The 21,917-nt window shown below is 35.1% G+C and overlaps 1 protein-coding gene across 3 annotated transcripts; it reads right to left on the bottom strand.

Moving 5' to 3' along the window:
- Positions 1 to 640: 640 nt before the first annotated feature.
- Positions 641 to 5,692, bottom strand: LOC105042533 (uncharacterized). Of its 3 annotated transcripts, none has more exons than XM_010919791.3 (6): positions 4,883 to 5,692; positions 3,679 to 3,734; positions 3,407 to 3,599; positions 1,658 to 2,109; positions 1,344 to 1,580; positions 641 to 1,187 (listed from the first exon to the last, which is right to left on the bottom strand). In XM_010919791.3, the coding sequence occupies exons 1-4, from the start codon at positions 5,651 to 5,653 to the stop codon at positions 1,756 to 1,758; spliced, it is 1,374 nt and encodes a 457-aa protein (XP_010918093.1). In that variant the 5' UTR covers positions 5,654 to 5,692; the 3' UTR covers positions 641 to 1,187; positions 1,344 to 1,580; positions 1,658 to 1,755. The 3 variants fall into 3 exon arrangements, with proteins under 3 accessions (XP_010918093.1, XP_010918094.1, XP_073112971.1); XM_010919792.3 differs by having other exon boundaries at positions 641 to 1,144; XM_073256870.1 differs by having other exon boundaries at positions 641 to 1,580.
- Between the last annotated feature and the right edge of the window lie 16,225 nt (positions 5,693 to 21,917).

Here is a 21,917-nt window from a genome sequence, read left to right as displayed (position 1 = left end):
ATAAGAAGAAATGGAAGTGGAGGAGGCCGTCGTGAAATGGGATAGTTTATAGGCTACATAAAAAAAGATGAGGAGGAGAAATGGATAAGAAAGAAGATGAGAAAATTATAGAATGAGTGAAAATAGAGAGAGTATCATGAAAGAAAAAAAAATGAATGAAGAAAGAAAAGAAAAAAAATAAAAAGAAATGTCAGCGCTAGAAGAGGAGATTAACGAAAATAAATGATTAGACTATATTGGAATGTATCGATAACTAAAAACATCAATTTGATACTTTAAATATATAGAGTATAAATAAAATTGAATTAAAATTTAAAAAATATTTTTATAATTTTTTTAAAAAATAAATATCTATTGATTGCTTTTATATAAATATATATATATATATATATATATATATATATATATATATATATATATATATATATATATATATATATATATATATATTGTCATTTTATACTCTTGCTCTAATCATGTACACGTATTCTAAACATCCAGCTTTGCTGCAAAAGAATTTATACAAGCTGCAAGCTTCATTTCTGCTTGATAACGAAATCTACTGCTCCGCCTCATTCAAATGCCACTCCAGATGGTTAAAAAACACAATTTTTTCTGGCTGCCTACACATAACGCCGGGTATCATAAATGCATGTTATATATCAAATATGTTGAATACAAAGCTGAGTTCACCTCTCTGGTTCTTCCGTGTTTAAATTATAAGTAGTCATACAGTCCTTAATATGTATATAATAACAACAAATAATCCCACTCAAAATTACCTAATAAAATCTGGCTCCTTTTGTTTGGCTGATCTTGAATGAAGATATCTGCATCACATGTTAGCCACCGGATGTTGTATTCAACGGCTAATATTACCATGACAATTCTTCTGCAGGGTCCATGTTAGAGTCCAAGATTTTGCAGTAAACGGGTGCTTCGTGTTTTTCAGCAAAATGAAGGTTGAGCTGGTTCTAGTGCCCCGTTTCTTGACCCCAGTTTATTTTTCAGCAAAATAAACGGGTACTTCGCATCATGCATCCTCATATCCTTATCCTTTGTCCCTGTAGACTTCTTTGGCATATCTCCCAGACCGTACGCCTTGTTGTCGCACCTGCATTCCTTCATTCACCTCTTGAGACAACTGCCATTGAGTTTTTATTGTTCAGCAGTAAGCAACCTCTTCGCTGCTTCCAATACCAAGTTCAGATCCAAGAATGGCCAAGATAGGAATAGTAATAGCAGTTGAGGGAACAGGCATTCCTTGTTGTGGAATGGCAAATAATTCCATGTTGGATCATAAATTTTTGCAAGAGGAAACAAAAGAAGAACATTATACTTACCGCAGATGTTGAAGGCTCAGGATCAGTAACTAAACAGAATTTGGCAGTGATTAGCAGATGAGGATCTATGTTGCCTCCTAGCATAGGACATAAGCCTAGAAATATATAGGCCGGAAAAACTTAAAAATGGCAAGCGCCATGTAGACCCATCCAAGGCACGTGTGTACAATGAGAGCACTGTCTGACTCCCTTCCCTTATTGTTCACCTCTTGTTGGTTTATTCAGCAATGTGTTTGCCTGTCTCAAATTTTTCCAACGGTTAGGCATGAAGAGATGTAAAATTAGGAAACTATTAGCATACACAGGATGCTTACCTAAATTTTTCTGTTAGCTTGAAGATGTGAAGTAATTCCAGGAGACTGTATAAGGTGGTGGAAGTAGAACCACCAAGAAGATAGTAATAATTGTGGAATCATTGGACAAAAGGGTATGGAGGTACATAGTAATCGCTTACACGTGATGCACTGTCCCTGGCCAAAATACCCTCCAAATCCCCCATAATTCGGGCCAACCAGATTTCCAAGTTCCTCTGTATTTCCTTGAAGTTCTTTCTGATCAAATCCAAAGATCTCCTTGTGCTCAACTTGGTCTGTGCTGATAGCTCATCCCCCAGATGGCTCTTGGTTGTCTCAGTTTGCAGTGTGCTCAGCTTCTGCCTTATTTCCGTAGCCCGGTTTTGAAGACGGAATGCCTCGAGCAAAAATTCAGTCTGTCTTTGTGTTCGGAACTCTGGGCTGAGTGTTGCATCACATGGATCACTAACTTGCTATATAAGGAGGGAGAAGCATTAGATTCATTTCTCCAACACTATCTCTAACACAAAACTATGATAACATCGAAAATAATGATGTTGATCATGATTATGGTTAAGCCCTCCAGAAAATGCATAGAAGATATGCAATAAAGGACAATATTAATAATGACGGTGCCAATAGCAAATAAACTTCTGGAGCTTCCAAGGGAATCATTATTACAATCACTGAAAATAATCTCATATTTCCATGAGCTTTCTCGATGCGTCTTCAGTAAATAAATTCAAATAGGTCACTAATTTGACCTTGATCTAAGTCTTCAAAATAAATAATAAGAGATGGAAATTGGTGGATTGGTTTTCATTGATGATTCTCAATGCATGACTAAATTGAAAATTAGGTTTTACAGTAAGCTGTTGAAAGTTCCTTTTAAGTTTCTAACAGATCACCCTCTATAATAAAAGGAGAGGAAAAGAAAAAGATAATTAATTTTATGTATCATACTCATGCTTCTTCACATCTATTGAAGTTTTACTTTCCACTAATATTCTTAATAAGCAAGATTAAGAGAATTTATAAATCTGACTGAAGTAGTCTGGACAAAAATCAATGGTTATGGTTATGGCACCTTGTAAAATTCTTTATCATGTCCTCGCATTGCCTTATAACCTCCATTGTGGAAATACCTGCCTAAGCTGAGTACAACTAGATCAGATATATATTTTCACCAGCCTTTTCCCTTAGCATAGAAGTGCTAAGAAAGATTTTTTACTAAGATTTCACCTAAGACAATAATCATTAACAGACTTTAAATGGGCATCGAAGCATACATATTACAACTTAAGCCTTATAAACCATAAAGTAAACTGTAATATTGCAAAGGCAACACCAATATAGGCAAGAATCATAATACTCTAGCTTGTGCAGAATTTTCTTACATCATTAAATGTCAACTCAGAAAAGAAACACAACTATCTTTGCCACAACTATCTTTGCCTTATGTGTGATTGGTTGTCATCCTTCAAATGAAATTAGTTTTTGCAATATGGTTAAATGCCAGAGCACCATGATTTGTGAAAACAACACTGTGACATGCTTGCTTTTTCTTTATTATAATTAGATAAGAAAAAAAAATTGCTATGGTGGACATAACAATGTTGTATCGATTGTTCAGCTATAGGAGACTGCCTCAGCATGTGGCAATAACAAAACAATGTTTCACTAATAAAGCATCGGAAAATTTTAAAGGAGAAGTTCATAAAGCTACACGAATAAGAAAACAAAACCTCAAAATCCGAGGATAAAAATTACCATTCTCCTGCATAAATCATCAATTTTACCAGCCAGAGATTGGTATCTCTTTGCCTGCTTCGTCATCAGGGATGACATCTTGGACAACTCTCCCTTCCCAACTTTCTCCAAATTGATTAATTCTTGCTCCAGCAATTTAAGCTTAGAGGACACTCCTGCCGATTCACCATCTACTTTCCAAGGGTACTCTCTCCTGAAAAACAGATTTTCAAGTGCTCTAGTACACTCTGAAATTGCTATTATTAGGATTGAATAAAAGTTTGTTTATTTACCTTGGTACAAAAGGCTTCATGCCATACACTGGTTCAAGGCAATCATGATGCATTTCCTACAAACACAAAAGAATTGGGATAAAGAACTTATATTTCCAGCATTCTGAGGGTGATGCATAACATTCTAAAATTTGAAAGCATTTGGATAATAAGCAACACACTTGGCTGCAGAATCTAGAAACTGTTGTGTTACTTAAAGAAACAAAGCAGCAGTTTGCATGTGAAATGCCAAGCTGATGAAATAAATCTCCAACATCTGTTGTGGACTTCCTACCATTTGTATAGCTCTTTAACTTCAACTTCCTATAGTTCTCAAGTTCCCATTGAAATCATTATTCATGAGGTACATGTATGGCCTAGTTTGGCTTCATAATATAATCCTGATAATTTCAATAGTTTGTATATTAGAGTTGTGAAAGGCACTAAGCTCTTCAATAATTGACAACTAAGTAGGCAGCACCATAAATGCTTGTCAACAGTTTAACATGCATCAGATCCAGCTACTAAGTACAAAACATTGACCACCAAACGTACTGTCAAGAGGTCTAACATTTTCAGGTCTTACAAATGGTGAAACCATATAACTTTGAAAACCAAGCTGCAAAGGACTTAAAGATATTTTAAAATTGAACAAAGAATCAGAGGAAAACCACGTTCATCTAGTTACTGTAGACCTCTAATCATTCCAAAAAGGTCTACCACAAGATAAAAAGGTCTACCACAAGAATATAATTTGGCACAAAAGCATCGTTAAAGAATCAAAGTTCATAAAGATTAGGGGAAAATAGTAAATTCATTTTTTTTACAAAAAAAAAAAAAAGAAAAATTTAAGCAAAAACGTTGCTTCTTGGTTTTTGACAGATAAAATATGTTTCACAATAAGGTCAAATTTTTGAACCTAGTTTTTGTCTTTCCTTCCAACAACTAACACTTTCCTGTTCACCAAAATGATATATCAGACAGTCAAGAACAGTCGAGTATACAGCAATCTTGAAACTTTCAAAAGACTTCCTGTCAAATAAAAAACCGATTTTTTTTGGGAAAATTAGTGGTATTAACTTGTAACTACTCCCAATCTTGTGCAGAGAAAAACTGAAAAATCTTACCAAATCCAGCTTAAATAATTCAGCATATATAATAATGGGGACATATTAATAATAATAACAAGTAATAATGAGAACCAGACGAGGGATAGGCTCTTAACCTGCCATCCGGCCGATCTATCCGTCCACGGTTTGGAAGCCGCCACCGGCAAGAAATCCCTTCCAAAACCATTCGGTTTAGCATAGAGCGACATCATCTCATCCAACTCCGCGTTCCTCTCCAAGAAGCAACTCTCCGGCACCACCGGATCCAACCCTTCCTCTGAAACCCTAAGCTTCCCCCCCATACCCGACGAGAACTCCTCCTCCTCCTCCTCCTCCAAACCCAAATCCTTCGCCTCTTTGAAATCCCCTCCTCCTTCCGCCTTCCTCGCCATGAAATCCAGCATCTCATCCCTCTCGCTTACCTGTCTCTCCAGCTTCTCGACGGAGGATCTGAGGTCCGCTTCCGTTTTCTCCAGATCGGAGATGCGGGCTTTGAGGGCGGCGATTTCGTCGGCGGCGGCGGAGTGCTGGTGGAGGAGCCGGCGCTCCTCCTGGTGCCAGGCGTGGCGGTGGCCGGCGAAGATCTCGGCGACGCGGGCGTTGGCCTTGGCATCCTCCCGGCGGCGGGAGCGGAGCTGGCGGAGTTGTTCCTCTGCCTGGAACAGCTTGAAGGCGAGGATCCGGTTGCGGGACTGGAGAGAAGGAACGTAGGAGAGGGAGGCTTTAGGAAGAAAGCCCAAGAACACGGCGAAGCTGATGCCGAGATACGAGGAGAGGAGGCGAGAGGTCGGCAGCGAGGAGGCGCCGGTGGCGGATTCGATGGCCGTCGCCGAAAAGCGCTTCGGCTTTTCGTCTGAGACCGCTTTGGCCGCCGCTGTTGCCATCATGGTGAGAGTTCCGGAAGCGGTGGAAGTGGGAGGGAATCGCCTACCCATGTGCTGAGGGAGTTATAAATTTCCCAGGGATGAGCAAAATTACAATTAGAGCCTCGTTAGGTGATGATAATTACTGATGATAATAATAATAATAATGAAGCGATCAGAATTTTTTTTTTTTCCTTTTATGATTATGTGCAAGGCATTGTAACGGCTATATCTTTAAATGAAGGGGGCTTTGTAGAGAAGATAGTATTAATTGTCCTAAGTATTAATTTCTCAGAGAATTATTATATTTTTAAAGGGTAATTCAACTTAAAATTTTTTGAATCATTATTTTCATGTTCTTATAACTTTTTATAAAAGCATTTTCCAAAAATGTGTTTGAAGAAATACACAGATAATTTATGCAATCAACAGAATTTCCTGATACGCTATCTTTTGAAAAATCTGGGAATTGAGAAAAGTTATGATTCTTTTTTTCTTTGTGCATATATAGAATATTCTAATTTTTAATTTTAAAATATTTTTTTTAGTTTTTTAAAATTAAGTGTGCTAATAGCCTCCTTTTGTGATCCAAATTATACTTTAATTTATCTTCACTCCTTGAAAAACTCCAACTCTTTTATAGTTTATTTATCTAAGAATGGGGAAGTTAAGTTTATGAAAGAAAAATGACTCTTTGCTGTAAATAAGAAAATTAAATGGATTGTTTTACCAAATCAAATCTATCATAAACTAAGTTTGTTATAAAATATAGTTATTAAAATGGTATTTATTAATTGTAATAACAAAAAAAATAGAACAACAGTAACATAACTCTGCTATTTGCTTACTACCATTTGTCATGAATTTGTGGATTCAAAATTTTCAATTTAAACAATAAATGCAAGTGTTTTCATACTTTCATGAACATGTTATTTGTTACAACAATGTACTCATTATACATTTTAACAGCATTATATAACATATGACATTGTATAACACTGTAATAACCGTTGCTTTGAAATTCGAAAAGTTTATGTGGTTTAATCCGACGGCCGTGGAGTGGACATCTGTACGCAGGGAAAGCGTGGTACATGCTGTTCTACCATAAAAAGCGTGGTACCTTTGTGGCAGTCTTGTCGTGGCGTTCAATTATTTCTGAAAGGGTAGTAGTTGCGGGCTGAGGAGGGCATTTGTGGAATGGAAAGGGATAGACCCCAGAAAACGGACGGCCGTGGCCTGTGGGTGGGGGGGGTGGGGGGGGGTTCTGTGTTTTTTTTGTCACAAACGGAGACACAGACCAAAAGATAAGCTTCCTTTTTTGTTCTTCTTTTGGGGGAAATGATAACATTGCAGGGACCACCTTTCTCCATCAACATACCGTATTAAGTTTTTATAAAAAAGTTGGTTAGGTATTATATATAAAGAATGATTATTTTTTTTAATATATATAGTGTTTGATTTCTCAAGCCGCCATGAGATCTATACAGATTGGTAAAAGAGATCGCTCAAAATGCTTCAGAAGCAGAACAAGGTATGATCTAACAATTGATGTCGTATAAAAAAAATTAATCACCTGTGCAAACGATGCAACCTATATATTAATAAAAAAGTTATATATATATTAAATAGGAGTGAAAGTTGATTGAATGCCTGTTTGAATCCATTTTTATATCTAAACCTATCTAGATTTGAAAAAAAATTTGAATATCTAATTAATATTTATATCCATATCTATTAAAAAAATAGATATAGATAAAATATATAATCTATCCAATCTATATCTAAATATCCAATTATATTTATAATCTTATTTAGATAGTACTTATAATTTTTTTAAAAAATATATAATCTTATTACTATACTATTAATTTGGTTTACCATCCACTTCGTAATATCTTTAACATCATGATTATAAAATTTAATTTTTTGACCGCTATTCGTATTATATCTATAATTTTAATATCTACTATATATTTATATCTATTTAAAATAAATATAGATATAAATTTTTATATCCAATTAATATCATATCTATATTTATTAAAAAATAAATATAAATATAAACATACTGATATTCTATCCATATCCAATCTGATTTCAGCTCCAGTATTAGCCTCATAAATAGATGAAGCTAGACTGGGGGCTAACATTTTTTTTTCTTTATATCAAGAACTCACCAATAATACCAACCTATTATTACCTGTTTAGAGCAACCAAAGCATCTCTAATGTACAATTGCAACCTCTGATTCTTCTATAAAGATTATAGCATAAATGGCAATTTTTTTGCAAACGTGTGCTATGTTGAAAGCTGTGGCATTTGCTTGGTTGTGTAAATTATTATATAATCCTTTGTGATTTGAGCAAGGCGCTGGAGATACTGGAGGAACCCACGGCCAAAAAAGGCAGGGTTCAGAAAAAAGCGACGCAATTTAAAAAGATGAGAGACCCCATCATCATGCGCTAATCCAAGTTCCAAGCATCCACTTTGGGAATCGGGATGGGAAACTTTACCCTGACGATACCAGAAGTGGGGCACAAGATACTCGTCGCAACAAAGCAGAAAGAGACGTTATAAAAAGACCGTTGTTGTTTGGCACGCATGTAACGCGTCCACAGTCGTCTATTTTAAGATAAATTATATTTTAATTTTTAAATTATATCATATTTTTTAAATAATTTTTAAACTATAGAATCGTGATTTTTAATTTCTGATCTTTTCAAATCACTTTAATATTATCCTTCAATCAATTTTTGATGATTTTCTCTCACTGATTTAATTTTAATTGTTTCTCGTTGAATCGATGCTGTGTGGTATTTTTTTTTTAGATTTATTCTCTATGGTGATGATAGTGTGAGGCCTGGCCCAAGCAACGAATCCTAAGCCCAAAATAAAAAAAAAAAAAAAAAGAAAAACAGAGCAGGAAGACTCCCGATCGGAGTCTTCCTCGGGAGTCTTCCTCTTCTCCGATCAAGAATCGGAGTCCTAGGGCCATTGAAAGACCCTAGGACGAGTTCTATAAGAACCCTTCCCCTCTCCTCTATGGGTAGACCCTTCCGTCGCCATCGATTGCCGGAGATTTTTCTCCGATTTTCCCGTTTGAAGCCGCGACTCCTCGACCCGTGTTCGCCGCGTTTCTCGCCGGTGGGGGTCACCGGAGGTTGTGGTAAGGTCTCCCTCCTCTCCCTCTATTCTCTCCCTTCTTTTCCGTGCCTGTGTGCACGATGGCCGGCGACGGGTGTTGCCGGATTTAGTTGGAGAAAGAAACCCCCCTGTTCGCCGCCTCTTTCCTCTGATTTTCCGACGCCGACGGTCACGCCGACCGCCGGCCCTGGTCTCTCCGAACCCGGGAGAGTCGGTCGTTGCCGCCGGCCACCTCCGGCCATGAGATGGCCGTGATCAGCCGATCAAGGCACGGGGACCTCTAGGTCCCCTGTTTCGGCCCAATGAAAGCCCGGGAAGAAAAGAAGAAGAAGAAGAAGGAAAAGAAAAAGAAAAAGAAAAGAAGAAGAAGGAAAAGAAAAGAAAAAGAAAAGAAAAAAAAAAAAAAAAAGAAAAAAGAAAAGCAAAAAAAAAAGAAAAATAAAATAGTAATAATAATAAATAGGATTTTCTCTCCTCTCTCTTCCGTGAAAAAAAAAAGAGAGAGAAAAGAAAAGAAAAAAAAATTATTAAATTAATTAATAAATAATGATATAAATAATAAAATATGAGAAAGAGAGTTTCTCTCTCTTCCTTCTCTCTCTTCAGCCTGAACTGGTATTTTCTCTCTCTAGAATTCTCTCTCTAGATTATCTCTCCTAAGATTTCTAGAATTTTGAGAAGAATGATGATGAATTTAAATGATCATCGTGATGGATTTTTGATCCGTGATCGTCGGACGGTGCACTGACATCCACTTTGATCAGATCAAGTATTTTTAGATTTTATTTCTCACGATCTTATCGAATTGTCCACATGATAATTTTAGCATGATTTGATATGATCGATCAGAATTTGTTGAATCATATTGTCTGAAGAATTCAAGATGGATTTTCTCTCTCTAAAATTTTCTCTCTCTAGAATTTTCTCTCTCTAAAATATTCTCTCTCTTGATTGATTCTCTCTCTAAAAAAAAAAGGTTAGTGAATGAAGAAATTTCTTTTAATAAGTCTGATCTGATTTTAATGAAGAACCCTGATCTATGATTGTCAGACAGCGTACTGGCACCCACCTTAATCAGACCATGAATCTTTAGATTTGATCATCCATGATTTCGATCTAGCCATGATTTGATTTGATCATGTTGGTTTCACCAATTGAGATATTGGACCAATCGTAATGTTGGATTGTGTCACTTGATCAATTCGAATTGTACCTCATGAATTTTCTCTCCTCTGATTCTCTCTCTCCACTTGATTTTATGAAATCGATGAAGAAACCTCGATCCTATCACTTCGAATCTGATTTGATCTGATAGTCAAACTTTGGATCATTTAGGTCCTAGTTAGATTTTGATTAGATAAAATTAGATGATTGGACCCAATCTAAACCATTGAAATATGGTATTCGTATTCTTTCTAATTATTGAAATTGATTCTGTATAGGATTGTGGATATTTGATCATGGGATATCGCGATATGATCTACGAACAGAATTTTTGGAAGAAAATTTATAGAATTATGTGGATTTATTGGAATACGTTTGAGGTAAGTAGTGTTTACTTTTACTGAATTTATCTGGTAAATTATGAATTAAATAAATTTATGCATGCTTGCGATTGTAATTATTTATTGAAATAATTGTTGAAAATTATTTATGATGAAAGTTAATTGTAGAAAATTATTTATGATTGAAGTTATTTGTGGAGCAATTATTATGATGATATATGATCTCAAAGAATGTTATAATTGATTTGACTCGAATATTAATTAATTTTATTATTCTTGAAAATAATATATGAATTGGAAGACAATATGAAATTGACAACCTGACTGTGTTGAGGACCCCGCCAATGGGGGCATATACGTTGGCAATTGACTGTCCTGAGGATTTATGTCGCCAGTGAGACCAGCGACATGTCGCCAGATAGACCAGCGACAAAACCGCCAGTTAGACCAGCGGTTCCAAAGGACTTGGCTGCCAGATGATTCGCAGCCCACCGCAAGCAGATACGCGGTATTATGACCCTGCCACAGGGATAATGTAGTCATAGTCATGGTTGGTAAGAAGAATTTAAGAAATTGATGAATTTAAGAAGAAAAGTATAATTGGAAATTATGATGAATTGACTTTTATATATGATTGACAGTATGAATATGATTTCATGAAATTACATATTGATTTGTTATGCATAGTATTATTTGCCTGATTATTCAGTTAAAGGTATACACTGCTTACTGGGCTATTTAGCTCATGATAAGTTTTATGTTTTTCCTACAGATCCAGAAAATTAGCATGATGTGGGATTTCGGTTGGGAGAGCGATTAGAGATGGAGTTAACTCATTGATTTAGGATTTTCTCAGAATTGATTCAAGACCTTTAGTTTTGTTTTTAGTATTGACTTTGTCAGACAGCTACTTTCTCTTGAACACTTAGTTTTGATTTGTTATTTGAACCAAGGTTTGATTATTGAATAAAAAAAAAAAAATTTATTTAACTGTTTGTGAAGATATCATGATGAGATGCCTTGCATGCTTATGGAAAAAGTATTCTATAAGTATGCGACGGTTGCCATGACCCTCGATTCAAATCTCGGGTCGGGGGCGTGACAATTAATATGGTATCAGAGCATAAGTGGATGAATTATGAAACATAGAATCAGATATAGAATGGGTGTAAGTGGATGGACACCAGGGATATTATAATATAGATCTTTGATGATTGTAGTGAGAGAAATATTTATAAATTTTGATTAAACATTAAGATTATGTATAAAAGGATCGCAAGAGATTATGACATATGAAGTTTGAAATATGATGGATTATTTATAGATCATGATATGATTAGTTAGATTTTGATAGAAAGTAATTACAAAAGGATTGACATAAAATTTTATTATGCATTGTGGTTATTAAATTGATCATTGGTTATTCAAGTGAATCGTAAGTTCAAATTCGATGTGAGAATAACACTATGATATTACTTCTAGTTGAGAAGTTGACTATTATTGGCAAGATAAAGATTTGATAATAAAATATTGTTCCAGAATGAGCTAAGAAAGTTTTTTTTTTTTTGATGCTTGATTGAAATATTTATCAAAATTAAATTTGGTACGTGGATTACATATATATAAAGTGATATATTAGGATGAATGCATATTTGAGGATATTGCAAAGAAATCTATTTCTAATTGATGAAATCGACTATGAGATTGTAGAATATTCATCGTACTGGAATCTTTAATCCTCATCCTTAGATCTAGATAATAAATCTTATTATGTCTCTTAGAGACTACATGATGTGTATGAAATTTCAATTTAAAGATTTCGTATCTAAGCTGATCAAGAGATTTTCTAATATTATTGTTGAGGTTGTTAATGAAAAATTGATATCTTCAGATTAAGATAAAAGATCTGATTTATATTTATTTCAGATTAAGGGATCCATGTGAATTTACAATTTAGAAATTTTAGATTTAGGAATTGATATGGAGTTCCTTTGCTTTTGTTAACGAGGTCCTTAATTGAATCTACTATTAAATGGAGATTTGATTTTTGAAGCTTGTATGATTGTTATGAAAGGATATTTGATATATATTGAAGATTTTGATGATAGAAATTTTAGAAAAAATAATAATGATTTGAAATTCTTATATATTCTGATTATGTCCAAATTTGATGGAGCATCGAAGGATTTTCTCGTTGATTTGACTTATAAAGATTTTTGATTTGAAAATTATCGAATTGAAGTGATATGAGAATTAAGATTTGATTCATATTGATTATAGTAAATCTATATGATGGTTTAAATATGATATTGGACTCAAGGGTTAATCAAGATTATTGTACACCAGTAAAAGTATGAAGGAGAATCGAAAGTTAATCTTTGACTTCAATTGAAATTTAAAAATTTAGATCTTTTCTATTTATAAGGTAAAGAAATAATTTGATCAAACTTTTTTGGTGAACCTAAGAAATTTTGATTGTTAGATCAGAGTGCGCAGCGGAAGCATGGTAATCTGGATTACTTTGAGTAAGTCAAGAATGTTGACCCTTTGAGTTAAAAAAATTATGATAGATGATATGGTTTGATACAAGAAATTTATTGATATTAGAAAAAATAATATTTTAAAATTTTGAATTATTTTTGGATATCCTAATGTGATTTTTAAAAGTAGAGCTTCCACCTTCTATGCTACAAAAAATAATTAGCATCCTAATTCTAGGATGAGTGGACCTTTGATTTTTGATTTTAGATTTAGAATATTTAGAGATAAATTTTTTCTATCCTAGAATTAAATTTTATAATTCTCTATTTATAAGAAAGAATTTGAGATTGTTTATCGAATGATGATTTCGATCTTAGATTATTATACTCAAATATTTATCTCCAGAGTATAATGATATTTGAAGTTAGAACTCTTTTGATTATTATTATTTCTCAGACTGAATGAAAAAGATTGAGGTTATCTATTGATATTGACGATTGTTCTACAAAAGATGGATTGGAGTTATTTATAATTTAATTTGATAATGAATTGATTAATTAAGAGTTTGAGGGTTTGAGTAAGAAAATTTCGATGACTAGAAATAGTGATATTGATTCAATCAACAATGGTGATATTGATCTTTATGAAATAACTTAATGATGAAGTTGTATCGAGAATTAAAATATCAAAAGCTCGAGAATGAGATTGAAATGATAAATCTTCAACCTTTGAAAGTACGAATAAGAGAAAATATTTTTGAATTTTGATTGATTGGGATGTCATCATATGACTCATAGAAGTATGATTTTCTATCTTATGATGGGTTGAAATTAAGAGTGATTAATATTTTGAAATAAAATGAATGATGATGATGAATGAAGTTCTTATGCAAGAATAGAGACATTGATCTTCTTCTATTCACAAAAGATAGATTTGATTTTAATTTGAGTCATGAGATATTGAATATAATTTTTTTACAGGAAATGAGATCATAATTTTGAAATATTGAAATATTGAAAATCTTTGAGATGTTGATCTTGATAAATAAGAAAATGAATGGTTCCGTATCAGATCGATATTAATGTATTGACTTTTTCCTTATGAAATGATTTAAGAATGAATTTATATCAAGAATTAAAATATTTGTGGATGAGATTCAAATAAGAAACTATGAAGACTCAAGCAAGAAAAAATTTCGAGGACGAAATTTATTTTAGAGGGGAAGAATGTGAGGCCTGGCCCAAGCAACGAATCCTAAGCCCAAAACAAAAAAAAGAAAAACAGAGCAGGAAGACTCCCGATCGGAGTCTTCCTCTTCTCCGATCAAGAATCGGAGTCCTAGGGCCATTGAAAGACCCTAGGACGAGCTCTATAAGAACCCTTCCCCTCTCCTCTATGGGTAGACCCTTCCGTCGCCATCGATTGCCGGAGAGTTTTCTCCGATTTTCCCGTTTGAAGCCGCGACTCCTCGACCCGTGTTCGCCGCGATTTCTCGCCGGTGGGGGTCACCGGAGGATGTGGTAAGGTCTCCCTCCTCTCCCTCTCTTCTCTCCCTTCTTTCCCGTGCCTGTGTGCACGATGGCCGGCGACGGGTGTTGCCGGATTTAGTTGGAGAAAGAAACCCCCCTGTTCGCCGCCTCTTTCCTCTGATTTTCCGACGCCGACGGTCACGCCGACTGCCGGCCCTGGTCTCTCCGAACCCGGGAGAGTCGGTCGTTGCCGCCGGCCACCTCCGGCCATGAGATGGCCGTGATCAGCCGATCAAGGCACGGGGACCTCTAGGTCCCCTGTTTCGGCCCAATGAAAGCCCGGGAAGAAAAGAAGAAGAAGAAGGAAAAGAAAAAGAAAAAGAAAAGAAGAAGAAGGAAAAGAAAAGAAAAAGAAGAAAAAGAAAAGAAAAAGGAAAAGGAAAAAAAAATAAAATAATAATAATAATAAATAGGATTTTCTCTCCTCTCTCTTCCGTGAAAAAAAAAAGAGAGAGAAAAGAAAAGAAAAGAAAAATTATTAAATTAATTAATAAATAATGATATAAATAATAAAATATGAGAAAGAGAGTTTCTCTCTCTTCCCTCTCTCTCTTCAGCCTGAACTGGTATTTTCTCTCTCTAGAATTCTCTCTCTAGATTATCTCTCCTAAGATTTCTAGAATTTTGAGAAGAATGATGATGAATTTAAATGATCCTCGTGATGGATTTTTGATCCATGATCGTCGGACGGTGCACTGACATCCACTTTGATCAGATCAAGTATTTTTAGATTTTATTTCTCACGATCTTATCGAATTGTCCACATGATAATTTTAGCATGATTTGATATGATCGATCAGAATTTGTTGAATCATATTGTCTGAAGAATTCAAGATGGATTTTCTCTCTCTAAAATTTTCTCTCTCTAGAATTTTCTCTCTCTAAAATATTCTCTCTCTTGATTGATTCTCTCTCTAAAAAAAAAAGGTTAGTGAATGAAGAAATTTTTTTTAATAAGTCTGATCTGATTTTAATGAAGAACCCTGATCTATGATTGTCAGACAGCGTACTAGCACCCACCTTAATCAGACCATGAATCTTTAGATTTGATCATCCATGATTTCGATCTAGCCATGATTTGATTTGATCATGTTGGTTTCACCAATTGAGATATTGGACCAATCGTAATGTTGGATTGTGTCACTTGATCAATTCGAATTGTACCTTATGAATTTTCTCTCCTCTGATTCTCTCTCTCCACTTGATTTTATGAAATCGATGAAGAAACCTCGATCCTATCACTTCGAATCTGATTTGATCTGATAGTCAAACTTTGGATCATTTAGGTCCTAGTTAGATTTTGATTAGATAAAATTAGATGATCGGACCCAATCTAAACCGTTGAAATATGGTATTCGTATTCTTTCTAATTATTGAAATTGATTCTGTATAGGATTGTGGATATTTGATCATGGGATATCGCGATATGATCTACGAACAGAATTTTTGGAAGAAAATTTATAGAATTATGTGGATTTATTGGAATACGTTTGAGGTAAGTAGTGTTTACTTTTACTGAATTTATCTGGTAAATTATGAATTAAATAAATTTATGCATGCTTGCGATTGTAATTATTTATTGAAATAATTGTTGAAAATTATTTATGATGAAAGTTAATTGTAGAAAATTATTTATGATTGAAGTTATTTATGGAGCAATTATTATGATGATATATGATCTCAAAGAATGTTATAATTGATTTGACTCGAATATCAATTAATTTTATTATTCTTGAAAATAATATATGAATTGGAAGACAATATGAAATTGACAACCTGACTGTGTTGAGGACCCCGCCAATGGGGGCATATACGTTGGCAATTGACTGTCCTGAGGATTTATGTCGCCAGTGAGACCAGCGACATGTCGCCAGATAGACCAGCGACAAAACCGCCAGTTAGACCAGCGGTTCCAAAGGACTTGACTGCCAGATGATTCGCAGCCCACCGCAAGCAGATACGCGGTATTATGACCCTGCCACAGGGATAATGTAGTCATAGTCATGGTTGGTAAGAAGAATTTAAGAAATTGATGAATTTAAGAAGAAAAGTATAATTGGAAATTATGATGAATTGACTTTTATATATGATTGACAGTATGAATATGATTTCATGAAATTACATATTGATTTGTTATGCATAGTATTATTTGCCTGATTATTCAGTTAAAGGTATACACTGCTTACTGGGCTATTTAGCTCATGATAAGTTTTATGTTTTTCCTACAGATCCAGAAAATTAGCATGATGTGGGATTTCGATTGGGAGAGCGATTAGAGATGGAGTTAACTCATTGATTTAGAATTTTCTCAGAATTGATTCAAGACCTTTAGTTTTGTTTTTAGTATTGACTTTGTCAGACAGTTACTTTCTCTTGAACACTTAGTTTTGATTTGTTATTTGAACCAAGGTTTGATTATTGAATAAAAAAAAAAAAATTATTTAACTGTTTGTGAAGATATCATGATGAGATGCCTTGCATGCTTATGGAAAAAGTATTCTATAAGTATGCGGCGGTTGCCATGACCCTCGATTCAAATCTCGGATCGGGGGCGTGACAGATAGATAACGACAACTGAGATCTCTATGCGTAATGTGAAGCTATCGGTTAATGGGATCGTTGGGCGACGACGGACCTCTTCTCTTCCTCTCCTCCGTGCTCAGGCCTCAAGATGGAGGAAGAGACATGGCAGACAGAGGGAGGAGATGCCTGCGGTGGCGGCATCCTCTACCCCTTCTGTCACCCCCGTCGAGATCTTGGACCTCATCCTCCAGCACCTCCTCTCTGTCCTCTTCATCGCCGTCCTCTCTATCAAGTCGTTCGTCGACCGATGGTGGCTCCTGCACTTCAAAATCTCCCTCCAATTCTCCCTGATCGACATCACCAGCTCCCCTCATTGATCGGCCAACCCTCTCTTCGTTGATCTTCTCCCGCCATATTATCCACTCTCCGCTCCCTCCACTCCCTCTTTACCTGCTACCTCGCCCCCTCTCTCCCCACCGACAAGCTCCACCTTCAAAGCGACCTCGACATCGCCGCCTCCATCCTCTCACTCCACCTCCACGATCTCGACCTCCTCCTCTGCTCCTGCCTCCTCTACCACCTCCCCAGTACCGGCACCATCATCCTCCATCTCCTTGACTCTTCTGCCTTTCGCACCGACCTAGTCCCACACCGACGTCGTAAAAAGCCAAAAGAAAAAGGCTGAATACAAAAAAAATAGAAGAGACTCTGATCTCGATTTTTCGGTGAAGCCGGCAATCGACGGTTGTGCGCATTGGCAAGGAAAAAAAGGAGAAGAAGGGACGAAGAGGATCCGAGGCTTATCTCGAGCTTCAATGATGGCCGCGGTGAGAAATCGAAGCGGGCATGGTAAAAGGCTCCTGCAAAAAATCCGGTGATCACCGTCGATCAGATCTCGATTCTTTGATGGGGAAGAGAGGGAAGAAGGTGGGAATGCATGCCCGAGTACGTAAGGAGGGGGTGGGGCATGAGCACCGATTGGGGAGGAGGGCGCAGGGGCTGGGGGTGGGGGTGGGGGCTACGGTGGAGAGAGGTGGCAGCGGGGGTAGAGACAGGCGCCAATGATAAGGGGAGGCTGGGAGCTGTGTTGGAGAGGGGTGGCAAGGGAGCATCGGGCAATATGAGCACCGAGGGGGGGGGTGGCTGGGGTGGCCGTGGGGGCTACAACGAAGAAGGATGGTGGTACGATCGTGGGAGAGGAAGAGGATGCTATAGATTTTTTATTCTAAAAATATTTGCTACATATTTTTTATTTTTTTATTCCAGATCAGCATCGATGTCATCTGTTTAGATGAACGGAGCCACGCAAGCACCGATGACTGTCACATAGGATTTTCGGTACGAGAAAATTGTCGAAAATGGACGAAGGACAATATTAAAATGATTCAGAAAGTTCGGAGATTAAAGTTTGGGCTTTTATAATTTAAAGATCATTTTAAAAAATCCAATATAGTTTAAAGATCAGAGATATAATTTATCATTTATTTTAATATACATGTAATTTTTTTATATATATTTTTTATTTTATATTTTTATAAAGTAAAATTTGGATGCTTGTACAAGATCCAAAAAAAAAAATCTTCTAGCCAATCTTTTCAGATAAAATCCTAGATCACTATAAATAATAATATCAGAGTGGATTCGATCTATTACTTATATGGATTAAGAGATGCTATAACATGAATGTATTTGAGTTGATCATGAATTGAATGCAGTGTTGATAATTAGATTTATTGTTCTTATGATAGGATCCAAATTGATGTTTGTTTAGTTTCACATTAGTTATACATTAAGTAGATCTAGAATACTTATACTCAAATAAGTAAGCCGAATAATATTTTTTAACAAATTTATTTTAGTGAGATGCCAGACCGCTATATTTCCAATACTTCTATAAAGAAATGTAGAGTTGAGATTCTTGAATTGCATTCTTTTACAAGCATGATGCACGTAATCTATGCCATGCAAGATGAACCAGAAATAGATAATGGCTGTATTTTTTATACAGAAGAAGGATTGACACCTTCTTTTATACAAACCCACTATTGAATCATCTAGCTTTAAAATCTATATAGATGGATAAATGATAGAGTTCGGAGTGCTTCGAGATCTATATGGTGCGTGCAACGATGGATTTGTATGATGGTAAATCTTTTTTTCGTAACAAAAAGAGTTTTTATGAGCTAGATTGAGCCTGGCTTGACCCACTAGCATCTCAAGAATGTTTAATCCAATCTTTACCCAGATTGACCTGACTGATTTGGAACCGTTCGACCAGCCCAAGTCCATTCAATTTTTGGAAAATCTAATTGCATGTGCAGATAATCTAGGTTTTGTGTTTTTTTCTTTCCTTTTTTGGTAATCTATCTAGGTTTGTATTTGCAGACCATTTTTTGCACTGTTTTGAATGAATATTGACCGTTCAGTCCTCAGCTCTATTCTCACATAAAATGTAAACTATTAATCAATAACAAATAGACCATATCACTTGATAAAATTAATAATTTCTTTCGATATCCCACGGTGGTTGGTCAGGCTAGTAACTGACACACGAACCACAAACCCATCAGGAAGGATCAGGCAGGTTGGGTCTAGGTTGGATCAAGTAAAGTATTTAATACCCAGGTTTAAAGTTCCAGGCATGCAGGGTGGCAATCTTGGTACTACCACAAATCCAATGTTTTTCCATGTAGCAAAATATGTTTTAGTTTGCTTGTCCTTCGTGGCAATTGAGGATTGGTGGACAACACAAGGATAGATGTCTTTTTAGCATTTTTCATAGTTAAAGGAGTTTTTGAGTGAAGAAATAGCCTACGGAAAGTGGGCGGTCGCATTGAAAATTATGTTTGCTTCGTGGCAAGAAGTAAAATAATGCAATTTGTGGAGGTTTCTGCCAAGTTTTTATAAGCTAGTTGAGTATTTGAGATGCTAAGCTCAGAAGCAGTGAACCCGAGGAATCTTCCTGCGTGCATTTAATGGGCGTCCTATGTACGTACAAATAATATTAATTTACATAGAACAGATCAAGGTAAATTTTTTTTTAATTTTAAAAATAAAAGAGTGAAGCAGTTGCTATGGTAAAAAAAAATTTAACATATGATATCTGATAATATAATTTCAGTATATTTAATCACTCATAAAAAAATGACTTATTTCATAGTAATTTATATTTAATTAAATATTTATTTTTATTAAATAATTATATAAAATATCTATTATATATTCTTAATAAACATAAAAGCATAGTCTTTTACTGCTTAACACTATATAAATATTAATATAATATTTATATTAATATAAATATATTATAAATATAATATAATAACATTATATAATAATAATGTATTATATTAATATGACATTAATACATCATATTGATATAATATTAATATATTATAAATATTATAATATTTATATAAATATAAATATTAGTATAATATTATATTAATATTATACTAATATTTATAAAGATAATATAAAAAAATATTTTTAGAAAGAAAAAATAGTCACCAATTTTTATCCCATGAGAAGTCCCAACACTCACCATCCTCGTAGATTTATATTTTTCATGAAATGTGAGAAGTATCTTCCCATAAGAACTTTTTTCATTCTCTCTCGATCAAACAAGGAGGCTCTCCTCTGCTTTTTAGTAAGGATGGCAATGGGTTAGATATGGGTCAGGTTAGTCCATATCCATACCCACCCTGTAAGTAAAAAAATTATATCTATACCGATCTTGTATCGGGCTCCAAAGATAGGTCAGGTTGAGTCGGGTATATCCGAATCTATTTTCTTTTCTATTCCCCGTCTCTACCACCACTTCATCACTGTTTGCCACTTGATTCCTAAATCCTATAAAATATCATACTTCCACCAAAATTAATCTCTCAAAACCTTAAGGGACGAACTCATACCACCACTAGTACAAAGTCCCATATGCTTGAGAAAAAACCCCAACTAGAATCTAAAAACCCCTTCGATCTCTCTTAAGTACTCTTTTTCTCCTATGTGGACCAACTCACACCGCCACAACTCGCATAAAATCTCATATGCTCAAGAAAAAAGCTCCAATCAAAAACTAAAAATCCTTCTGATCTCCCTCAGGTGCCTTCCTTCCCCATAGATCTCCGAAAAAGAGAATGAAATGAAAAGAAAATGAAACAAAAAGGAAAAAAAAAATGATCAATCTATGTGGAAAAGGTCTTATCTTTTAATTTTTTTCACCTTTCATTTGTTTTGGTTGATTTTTTCTATATTTTTTCCTGATGTTTTCTTTACTTTTTTTGGTTATTAGGAGTCTCAGTTAGGTGGGAGGCTTGGAGTAGTCGAATAAGAAAGCTTAGATGATGGCTAGGGTTTTAAGGGTGGGGACCCGCCACTGCCACTAGGGGTGGGGACCGCCGACCGTCGGGTCATCGCAAGTGTCGAGGTGGTTGGGTGGGGGTGGGAGGGGGGCTGCTTGATGGGTTTAGATTTTATGTAAATGAAAGAGAGAGATAATTTTAAGCTTGTTTAAATAAGAGAGATATTATCAAGATGAATTCGGAATGAGGCATACCATTATTTGTATCCGATTCAAATCTATTTCGAATATTTTTTTTAAAATTTATATCCATCCTGCTTTTTAATCGAATCGAGTAAAACCTGCTTCATTTGGATCGGATTGGATAGAATATCCATCAGATTGAAAAAAAATTACTACTCATATTTTTCAAGAATTATCTTTTTCTTTCTCCATTTTTCATAAACTAAATGAGTCTTAAGAGACTTGGCAACGTGGAAAGTCCCATTGGGATTTTGGTAGAAAGTCTCATTGCTTCTTGCACCAAAATTCTAAAAATTTTATATTGATATTCTATGTCAACTTCTATGACGGAAAAAAAAAAAAAAAATCTTACGAGGCCCGGCTCCAGAGCTTTTGCCTTTGTATATATATTAATAAATCAATAGATTAGTAGAAGTAGTTATTTTTTAATTTAGTTATCAATTGTATCAAAGAATTATTTTCAACAACCATAATTCTTTTTGAAGAAAATATAGGATTTTCGATCTCAATCTATCCACATAATTTAGAGCCTATTTGAGAAATTCAGTAAGATTAAGCTA

This window comes from Elaeis guineensis, chromosome 4 (genome assembly GCF_000442705.2).
Source record: "Elaeis guineensis isolate ETL-2024a chromosome 4, EG11, whole genome shotgun sequence".
NCBI classification, from domain to species: Eukaryota; Viridiplantae; Streptophyta; class Magnoliopsida; order Arecales; family Arecaceae; genus Elaeis; species Elaeis guineensis.
The sequence above is the reverse complement of the archived record's forward strand: the minus strand, read 5'-3'. Positions and strand labels throughout refer to the sequence as shown.

Bases quoted from the DNA above. Each gene is read 5' to 3' on its own strand.
- LOC105042533 (XM_073256870.1), bottom strand. From the start codon at position 5,653: ATGATGGCAACAGCGGCGGCCAAAGCGGTCTCAGACGAAAAGCCGAAG. The intron at 3,600-3,678 runs GTAAATAAACAA...TCTGTTTTTCAG, and splicing joins ATGAAGCCTTTTGTACCAAG to GAGAGAGTACCCTTGGAAAG. The intron at 2,110-3,406 runs GTAATTTTTATC...CTCCTTATATAG, and splicing joins ATGATTTATGCAGGAGAATG to CAAGTTAGTGATCCATGTGA.